The 11,310-nt window shown below is 36.4% G+C and overlaps 1 protein-coding gene across 1 annotated transcript; it reads left to right on the plus strand.

Annotated features, from left to right (window-relative positions):
- Positions 1 to 9,593: 9,593 nt before the first annotated feature.
- Positions 9,594 to 10,169, plus strand: LOC140873973 (uncharacterized). The gene has a single exon (XM_073277252.1). The coding sequence runs from the start codon at positions 9,594 to 9,596 to the stop codon at positions 10,167 to 10,169; it is 576 nt and encodes a 191-aa protein (XP_073133353.1).
- Positions 10,170 to 11,310: the final 1,141 nt, after the last annotated feature.

The following is an 11,310-nucleotide window of genomic DNA, read 5'->3' on the forward strand; positions in this document are numbered from 1 at the left end:
ATTAGAAGTAATTTTGAATTTGAAAGGCTATTGGAAAAATGCGATTGATGCTAAATTATGGAAAGGGCCAATAAAACAAAATGGCTAAGTAACTTGGTTGTTCAAAAAACGTGCATCCAGAAATACAGCCATCATCCATTTGGCCTTCTTGAGTGCATAAATTGTGTAGAATTGGCAAAGCATATTGTTTAAACCAGTGATGAAGGAAGTGAAATCATTGTTTTTTCCTTAATACAGTAAAATTATACAAGGGCTGGTACTAGTTCCTCCCACTTCAATTTGCATTCCCTTTGCAGAGTTTCAGACTCACTCAACATTTTGCTCCATCCTTGATAATCAACTTTTTGGTTGATTAGTTGATTACCTTTAGTGTGAATCTCCTCATCGACAGTCAGTACTTGTGCTTTGATAGATTCTCCTTCCTCCAACAACTCCATTCTTCTGGCCTCATCAACAACCAGTTCATTCTTCAATTGAGATATGTGCTCCTCTACAGTGTCGAAGCTTTGACCAACCTCAATCAGTTTGTTGAAATTTCCCTCTCTTACAATCTTAAGGGCATCCCATGCTTCCTTAGAAATTTTGAAGGCTTCATTTTTAACAGAAAACTCTGCATGCTTACACACAGAATCTTGAGCCTGGGAAAGAATGGAGGGAAGAGAATGTGAAGCCAAACCTAAAGGAAACTCAGTAAAACCTTGAGAATTTTGAAGCAATTGGAAAGATGACAGAAGTTATTGGTGCTGATGGTAAGTCCATGAGAATAAGTTTTGGTGGATCAAGGATTTAACAGTGGCGGTGGCAGAAAAAACTAACTTTGGATCAAGGTATTTTGAGGTTCCAGGAAGTGGTTCGTTCTTAGTATCATGCAAAAAGCTTAAATCCAGATCCATAATTGTGGTAATAAGAGTGCACATTTGAATTCTTCTCGATGTATGATCCTGTGATAGAACAATAAAAGAAAGAATAATGAGTTACTGCCAAAATAAGTGTAAGTAACTACCACAGAAAAGGTGGGAGTTGTAACCATATCAAAGGTTTCTCAACAACAGGGGCTTTTTAGGGATGTTCAAATTAACAGGGGGAGGAATCATAAATTGAATTCATATTAAGATTTGTGCCACAATGATGTTTTCACTGGCATTAGCAGACATTGATGTCTTCATTGAAAATGGAGCATCTCTAGATTGCACGGATACTTGAAGTTGATTTACTTCAAAAGTTGAAGCAGTAACCTTGAAAGTAGAGGGAAGACTAGAAATAGACACGACATCATATTTGTCCAAATCAACAGGGAACTCAGAGCTACATGAGGATTGCATGTCTAATCGTCTTGACACTCGAGTGCTTTTTTTTGTTTTGACAGGGGTGGACTTCTTCAAAGCTCCAGCTCCCATTGTCTTGAGTTTCTTGGCAGAATTTTGAGCTGTAAAGATAGGATAAACACAAGTACAAAGAACCAAATCCAAATTACAATCATAACTTTTATGCTACCAGGAGGGGTCACCAAGGCAGCAGTGAGATCTTGATACTTTGGAATCCACCAAGGCATAAAAGGAGTCAGACTATCACGAGCAACCTCTTGTATTGGAGGCAAAAATACAGATCCCCACACAAAATTGAGCTTTGCAGTGGCCAAGGATAAACGAAGTTCAACCAATTCATCCCAAATGTTCTCAGTCAACTGTTGAGGAAAAAAGAATCGTTCCTCAGGTACCGCGGGAGGAAAACCAAATTAACGGGTCACAATCAAGGGATTATATATTTCAAAAGAAAGTGTGGCATTATCACTGGAAAAAACACCACTTCTAACCAAAAATTTTAAGTGAATACAAGCAGTCCTAATTTCATCCACAATTTCGTGGAATGATTTATTTTGATGGGACATAAAGCGAGAAATACATGGGTAGTCTGCCGTATTAAGGTATACATGCAAATAATAATAACGCCTTTCCCCAAGTCTGTGGAAAAAGGTCATTAGAAAATCCTTGGAAACTGTGGTGATGCAGTAGGCTAATTATTTACTATCAGATGGGCTGATGCTACTAAAAGGAAGGTTTCTAATATTGGGGAAATAAGAAAAGAGCCACAGTTGAAGGAACCAACATACGCCTTGAATTTTACGAAGGGGGGTATCAAGCACACTTTAATTCAACCCACGGTAAACTTATCCCAAAAACATAACCCCTAGGTTAATAATGTTCCCTGTACTTAGCAGACGTGCAAAAGACAAATACTCATTGGAGGGACGGCCAGAAGCTGGGCAAAACAGAAACTTAAAAACGAGTACCCACATAAACAAATGTGTTCCTCAGCAGTTGGGGTTTCAGATATGGTGTACCAAATTCCTATCATGGAGGCATAGGAGGTATAATTCAAATGTACATCAAAAAGGTTAGGAACGTTCTTAATTGAGATAACGCCCACCACTTCTAGGCCAATGATTGGAAGCATCAACAACAAAGAATGTCGTGAAGAGTAATAGTCATTAGGCCACTAGCAAACAATAAAAGCATTACAAGGAGGTGCCCAAAAGCGAAGAACACTTTCTAACAGACCAGCTTGTAATGGAAAAGGAGCTTTGGTAAGTTGGATAAAATAATTTAAGACTTGAGATTTCCAAAGACCCCCAAAATATGGTTCCAAACTATCAACCCAAATGACCCATTTTGGGGAGAAACAGGGTCAAGATTTAAACTTGGCAGCTTTTTCAAGGGGTTGTACAGAAATAGTCAGAAGCAAAGAAGAGGCAGACAAGGTAGCAAGAGGGAACACATTGGAAAAGACTGGTTCGGGCAAGGGAACTTCTACGTAAGGGGCATGAACTACAGTGACCAAAACCTCAGCAAACTCGGGCTTATTAGCAGAATGATTTAATGGCCTAGAAAAACAAAAACCCAACTCGGGTTAGGTGGTACACCAAAACCTTAGCATCGTCAAATAAAAAGAAAAATACCAAGGGAATAAAGTGTACCTGATCACTTCCAACGTCTCAGAATTGCAGCCGAACCAAAAGAGGTGAAAGCCATAGGAAAGACGGAAGAATACTGCAAGAACAGAAAGTCAAATAGTGAAGAATTATTTTTCGTTTAAGGTTTCAATTTGTGCAGGAATAGTAAAGAAAAGGACGAGGGAAGCAGAACCTTACCAGTTGAAGAAACAGTGGAGGACCTTGAAAAAACCCTAGGCGGAGGATGCGGTGCAGAAATTTTGATGGCAATGTAGAAACCAATCAAATGAAAATGGATGCATGAAGACGAAGGGGTAAGAGAGAGGAATGGCTTGGAACTCGGAAAAAATGATTTCATGTATTGATTGATAGGCTAGTATATGACGGCGATCAAGGAACAGAGATACAGATGCCACTTTTTTTGAAAAATCATAAAAGTTCTCCATAATCCGTACATAACTCAATACATACTCAGCCCAACAAGAAATCTGGTTCATGGTCCAGGTTTAATGCCTCATTGGTCCATCAACCCGCAGGGGGCATATGTTTAGCCAGAAAAATAAAATTATTTTCTAGGCCCAAAGCAAAGAAGAAGTCAGAGCCTGGTTGCTAAAACTTGAAGCCCAATTTTCTTGGCCCGTCAGAGGCGAGGAGAGCCAAACCTAATAAGGAATAGAGGGAAAATGAGCAATAAAAAGGTAATTCAAAAATCAAAGACTTGGTCAAAATTGAAAGTGGAGATGTGGAAGGAGAAATGTGGCCGAGTAAGAATTGAAGGGAAGTGGGAGGTTACCAAAGGAACAAAAAGGGGATCTGCAACAACAGAAGCTCTCTCAAAAATTCACAATAAAAACACAGCTCCAAAAGCTCTATCTTCTCAGCAATATTTCTGCAAATTTCAATCTTCATCTTTTAGCATTTTTCCAAAAATTTCAGTGCACATATTTAGCATTTTTTGTTGGGTTCCTTGAACTATTACAGTAATTTATTTTGTATTATTATGACAAACATTTGTCAATTTGGATTTTAAGTAACAAATATTGAATACTCGATTCATATTAATAATTCTTCTTCCATTTTTATTTCGTTTTTTGGGCATATAATCGGCGGAACTGAGACCGACGGTGAAACCGGAACACATTTTGTTTTGATTTTAGAAGTTAGATTTTCATTTTCATTTTTATTCGTTTTGGCACTTGAGTGCCTGGTACGACTGCAACCAACCCACTCGAGCCATTTTTATGTGCAAAAAAAAGTTTATTAAATTTTAAACCTCTCATATAAGACATACTATAAACAAAAGAATTACGGATGGTATCTCCCCGTAGCTAGAGCGCTTACAGAAAAGTAAGGACATTTATTTTTACCAAAAAATGATTATTTGAATAGAACATACACGTGAAATCACGCAAATGATAGACGGTTCTCACAAGGGAGGAAGCAAGCAAAGCAAGTGCCTCCTTAAGTACCAAATGTGCATTGGATTGTGATGCGGTCAAAAATTCGCATCCAATAAATTACTTCAAACGGATAACCCCGAACCGATTCTCTTCAATAAATCGAATCGAATCGAATCAATAACTTTGTATCAAAGAAAAAGGGTGAAATGATTCCGCCCAAAAACGAAACCACTCCGACGTTAGGGCCGTCTCCAGAAGATTGGAGGCCCTAGGCTAATTTAAGGTCTATATAAATTTTTTATTAAATATAAAAATATTACATACGAACTGATAATAAAATATATATGATTTAATAAATCAATTGCATTTTTTTATTTTTCACTTTTAATTTCTAGATTCAAATTTTCTTTTTCTCGTCATAATGTACAATGCAAATTTAACAAACCAAATACAAAAAATAATTTAAATAATAACAAATATTGATTGTTGATATGATATTTAATATAAACGTAATATAAAATATATTTTAAATGTTAAAAAATATTAAACACTGATTTTATTTACTGTCAAATTTTCCAACAAGAAAGAATCAATAAACTAATTTCATATAATAATCAAAATTTTAAATTCTTACAACTAAAAATAATAACATAAAAAATTGTATTGAAAGATAAAAGAAAAACTAAAACTAAAAAATATGTATAACACAAACATAGTAAAAATCATCAAACTAAGAAAACATAAATAATTTAATTTTGTTACAAAAATCTAACAAAACAAATTATAATTTAAATACTAAAATATGCAAGGAATTAAAATCTTGAAGACCAAAGTCCAAAAATCAAATAATTAAAAACCAAATAAAAACACCAACGCAACATACAAACATACAAGAAAAATCACATTCAATAAAAATAATTGACCCACTTTGAGTAACCTTACTCTTAAAATAAGAAATTTAACGAAAAAAGAGTTTTTTATTCTAGAAAGAGAGTATTTTTTTTACGTAAAGAAAATAAATTACAAAATCACAAAAATTAACAACTTTTCAAATTTTCTACAAAATATTTAAAAAACATGACCCATCAAAGATTTTAAATAGAAAGAATAAAATAAACATATATAATATAATTTTATTAAAAAAATTTGAGGTCCCACCATAGGGGAGGCCCTAAGCAGCTGCCTAGGTGGCCTCCCCCTAGGGTCGGCGTTGTCTAACGCCCAAGTTAGTATCGTGTTAGAGAGAAAAGAACTGAAAGTGCAATAAGTAATTGCATATGAAAAGTGAGTAAAAGATGTATCGAAAGTAGACCCGTAAATTCAGGTTTGGCCCGTCGGACCAACCTGACACGCCATTAAAAAATGACGGGTTGGGTCATGCTTTTGCCGACCCGTAAAGAAGCGGGCCAAAACGGGATGACCCGTTTGGGCCGCAGGCCAAGGCGGGGCGGGGCGGGCTGGCTCGCGGGTTGGTCCGCCAATTTGTTTTTTTTTTAATTTTAAAATTTATATTATAATTAATATTTTAAATATTTTATGTATGATTGATAAGTGTTAAATAATTTATATTGTTTAAAATATGGGCAATTTGCTCAAAAATTCTCAAATGCAAACATGTTTTGCTTTGGGATCCCTAGTCATAAAATATGATACAAAACCATACAAGATGTGGTACAAATTAACAAAAAATGTGGTACAAAAAAGTGGCTAGGGAGTGCAGAGCAAAACATGTTTGCATTAGGGATTTTTGAGCAATTTGCACTTAAAATATTTTATAAATGATTATAAGCTCTAAATATTTATATAATTTATGTTTAATTTATTATTTTTATAAGTTTATATTATTTATAATGATTTATTTATTTTTAATGGGATTTTAAATATTTTTATCATTTATAATTATTTATGTATGATTTCTTAAATTTTTTCATATTTTTTTAAAAAAATTAATTTTTTTAAATTTATGGCGGGTTGTCCATCCCAACCCGCAACCCATGGTGGGTTGGGTTGGGTTGGGTTGGGGTATTCTCAACCCGCCATCAATTCGGGCCACCCCGCCCGGTCTAATGGTTGGCCGATGCATTTTGTATGCATTAGTTCGTGATAGGTTTATATCTATTTTATGTGCATTCATATTGTTTTTATGTATTTTTATGTGTTTAAGTGCATGCTTGTGTATTTCACTCTCCAGGTTAATTTTGTAAGAAAATGGATTTCTGAAGAATGAATTACGGAGCAGCCTTGGTCAAAAATTCAAATTTAATATTAGAGAGACCCAAATCCGATCTTCACCGTTTCAAAATCGTCGCGCGGAGCAGAAAAATCCACTCGCTCGAGCAAGACTTGTGCTCGCTCGAGCGAGCGAGACGTGTTCTTTCTTTTGGAGCTGTTTTGTCGGGGCGTACTAAACCCACTACGTACCACACCACCGGGCAGATCGCCTGAAAATCTTCTGAGACAGAAAGTTGCTCGCTCGAGCGAGAGTCATGCTCGCTTGAGCGAGCGAAGCAAGCCCAAAAATCCTTCGGAACAGAGTCATGCTCGCTCGAGCAAGCGAAGCGTGCAGAATTTGTATTTTTGGAAACTCTTGCTCGGATTGGATGTTATCTTTTAAAGACCCTTGGACATATAAATACAAATCTAATCATCAGATTAAAGGGTTTCAACACGCAGAGAATGCAGAGGGCGGCTACTACAACTTGGGAGAGAAGATTTCTCGTTTCTTCTTCTTCTCTTATTTTTATTTTTAGTTCATGATTAAAACATTGTTTGAATCATGATTTTGGTTCGTGAGTAGTTTTTCTTTCGATCAAGGCCACGTGATTGGGCCAGACAAATTTATGTAGAAAACTTGGATGTTTGTTTGGGATTTTTTAGACTTGATTTTATTTTATTGATTATCAGATTTATATTTATCTTGTGAATAGCATGATCAAGTTCATGCTTGCACGTTAATCGATTCCAAGTCAACGGAGAAGGTTTCGATTTCGATCACTTTGATAATCAACATATTGTAAAACCGACTAGAAATAGAATTCGGTTTTAATGTGCGGTTTAGGTGTTTACTGAATTCTCACAGTTATTGATGCATTCAAATTTGATTAGAATTACAAAAGATTAATCCGTCAATATTTGAATAGGTTTGATTGTTCTAGAAATATTTCTTTGAACAAATTAGGAGAATTCCCATGAATTAAGATTAAATCAGAGTCTTGAATCGACTACTTGTTACATAATTTGTCTGGTACCTACGTGTGTCCTTGATCGAGCTTTTCCCAAATTGAATTTTAATCCAAAATCTTTGCTGCGTTTTTACTGAGTTGAATTTTATTTGCTATTTAATTTCTTAGTTTAAAATCTAAAATCACTCTTATTCACTAGATTAAGTAGGAATAATCATATTTTGGTATTCATAATTATACAGTCCCTGTGGGTTCGACATCTGGATCTTTGTCCACTTTACTATTACTTGACCTGATACGCTTGCCAGTAGATTCTTAATCATACCGATTTAAGCGGTCAAGTTTTTGGCGCCGTTGCCGGGGACTATTTGATATCAGAATTTTTATTTCGCTTGAGATTATACTTAATTTTAATTTATTTTATTAAATTCTGAAATTTTCTTCTTTTCTTGGTTATTTTCAGGTACTCATCTGCTAGTGCATGCACCGATCTCGACACACCAAATATCTCTTACCACTTGACTTGGAGATCGAGCGCACACTTAGCAGGATTTGGAGAGCTATGAGAGATATTAATCTGGAACTCGATTCAAAAACAGAAGAAGAGATGGCGGACAACCGTACTGTATGGGATCTTATTAGGCCGCCAGTTGAAGGTTATGGATCTAGCATAGTTCGTCCCGCTGTTGAGGTGAACAATTTTGAGCTGAAACCCTCTACTATTCAGCTGATCCAACTGCAAGCGAGATTTGGGGGTACGTCTGTGTAGGACCCCTACGCTCATTTGGAGCGTTTTCTGTCGATCTGCGACACGTTCAAGGTTAATGGGGTAACATCTGATGCAGTGCGAATGCGGTTTTTCCCATTTTCTCTACGGGGAGATGCACTTGAGTGGCTAGATGATCTGCCTACCGGTTCTATCACTACTTGGACTGAGCTTGTTCAAACTTTTTTGAACAAGTATTTTCCTCCTACAAAGATGACGAAGTTATTTTCTGACATTATTTCTTACAATCAAAATGAGGGAGAGTCCTTACATGCAGCATGGACCAGATTTAAGAAGATGTTGAGGATGTGTCCTCAACATAATCTCACTCAGAGCCAGCAGACGCAGACATTCTATAATGGAGCTGATCCATCAGTGTGTTCTATGCTGGACGCTGCTGCTAATGGCTGCTTATTCAGGAAGATGCCGGCAGAAGCTTGGGAAATTTTAGGTAATATGGCAGAAAGTAACATCGGGTGGCCGGATGTGAAGAAGGAGAAGAAGGCTGGAATTCTAGAGGTTGATGCTTTAATGGCCCTGAATGCAAAGATTGACGCTCTAACACACCAAGTGGCACTTATGAAAGTAGCACCAACGACTCAAGTACAAGGGAATCTGCTTGAGGAACAGCAGTTATTTGAAGTTGAAGCGGCTAATTTTACAGGAAACCAAGGACGGCAGCCGTTCAAATCCTGCAATAACAACTACAATCAGAACTGGCAGCCCAAGCAAGAGGATAAGAAGCCGAGTTTTGAGGAGATTATGATGAAATATGTGGCTGGTACTGAGGCTCGGCTACAAAATCAAGAATCTAGGCTGCAGAAGTTGGAGACTCAGATGGCTCAGATAGCAACCCAACTGTCTACTCGTCCTACTGGAGCGTTGCCGAGTAACACTGAAACAAATCCCAGAGGCATGAATGCTATCAAGGTAGTTAATAGATCACAATCTAAAAAACTTGAGCAGCATAGGGACGAAGAAAACACTATGGAGGGGCCAAAAAGTTCAGAATTAAAGAAGTATGCGCGTACTGAAAATTCCTCCATGGCAGGTAGGAAAGGTAAGACTTTAAAATTTGAGGTTAATGATAATGTTAATATTTCTACTTTACCTTTTCCTCAAAGATCTAAGCAGTTATTGTTTGATTTTCAAATTAAAAAGTTTCTTGAAACTTTTAAGAAACTACATGTTAACATACCTTTTGCAGACGCTTTAGCTCAGTTGTCAAACTATGCTAAATTTCTGAAGGATTTACTGTGAATAAAAAGAATTTGAATGATGTGACACAGGTCACAATGCATGAGGAGTGTTCGACTGTGCTTCAGAATAAGCTCCCGCAAAAATCTCAAGATCCATGGAGTTTTTCTATACCTTGCCAAATTGGAAGTTTATCAGTTGATAATGTTTTGTGTGATTTAGGATCAAGTACAAATTTAATGTCGCGTGCACTTGCTATGAAATTGGGTATATGCAACATTGAACCAGCAAATATTTCTCTTAAATTTACTGATGGATCTATTAAATACCCAAGAGGAGTCGTGGAAAATATTTTAGTCAATATAGACAAATTTATTTATCCTGTAGATTTTGTTATTCTTGACATAGATGAAAATTGTGAGGTGCCTCGGATTTTTGGGCATCCATTTTTAGCCATGAGTCGAGACTTAGTGGATGTTAAAAAGGGAGAGTTAGTTTTGAGGTTGAATGATGAACAAGTAATATTCCATATGTTTAAGTCGGCTAGTGATAGTTCGAATTTAAAATCTTGCTCTGCTGTTAAATTTATTGATGTGATTAATTATGTTGGGGGACTGTCAGCAGGTTTAGCTCTCTGCGGGAATTTGTCCCTTGAAAAATCTCTATATAAGTGAAGAATGCAGTTGCAGGACTGATCTGAGTTTTTCCATGACGGTGGGTAAGCCACCTTGAACGTCGCCACTCAAGAGTGGACTATAGTCGGGCTATAGACTATAAATTTAGCGCTGACTGGGAGGCAACCCAGTGTTATTTATCTTGATTTTTATTTTATTTTTGGTTTTTGGTTTGTGTTTCTTTTTATTTTATTTTTATTTTTTTTCCCATGCTAGTTTGTCGTGCCTGACTGATATACCCAGCCTGCTGCTACCGTCCCAGTACTAAGAAGGAAGCGGATGAATCTGCAACCAGGGGAGTGTTAACTTTTTCATTTTGTTTTTGTTCGTCTTGCATTTGTGTGTTTGTTATGCATTTTGTTCATTGTTTCTGAAGCATTGAGGGCAATGCTTTGGATAAGTATGGGGGGGTGTTATTTAGTTTTGTTTCGTTCATCATTGTGTTTTGCATTCATATGGTTTAGTTCTTTGCATATAGTTTGTAATCATGCCTATCAATGTGTTGTTGTTTGTTTTGTTTGACCATTGTACGGCAATAGATGTTTGTTGATCATGATAGTGTCTTTTGAATTCTTGTGATTGTTAGACATTGAATGTGTGATCTTGGGCGTACCTGTAAAATTTTTGAAAAAAAAAAACTTTTGTAGAAAATTAAGTTAACTCCATCCGGGTTACGAGCAGAGATTGAAATCCTAATCTCTTGTTCTTGCCTAAGTATGCGGATTCCATGGGGTTAATAATTTTGAAATTTTAAAATAACAATTTCATCCGGCCTTGGACAATGATTGAAATCTTAATCATTGTTCCATAGCCTTGAGGGAATTGAAATCCGAATCATATCTTAGTTATAGCTAAGTTTGCGGGTAATTATTGGGGCTTATAAAAAAATATCGGGTGAAAAATTCGGAGGTACGTAATTAATCTCAAGAAAGTGCATGTTTTTGTTTGGGATTGTTGAGATGACGGCGTGCTGGATTGTGATACTTGCATTGAATTGTCATAGGTCGCTAAACATTCTTAGGATGGATTCTTTTGAAGTTGCACGAAACTGGAATAACATGGCACACACACACGTTTACGTTAAACTGACAGTGTATTGTGAACAATCAAAAGTTTGTGGTTTTTAATTTTGGAAGTTGGA

This window comes from Henckelia pumila, chromosome 1 (genome assembly GCF_033568475.1).
Source record: "Henckelia pumila isolate YLH828 chromosome 1, ASM3356847v2, whole genome shotgun sequence".
In the NCBI taxonomy this organism is placed as follows: domain Eukaryota; kingdom Viridiplantae; phylum Streptophyta; class Magnoliopsida; order Lamiales; family Gesneriaceae; genus Henckelia; species Henckelia pumila.

Coding starts and splice junctions, on each gene's coding strand:
- LOC140873973 (XM_073277252.1), top strand. CDS start 9,594: ATGCATGAGGAGTGTTCGACTGTGCTTCAGAATAAGCTCCCGCAAAAA.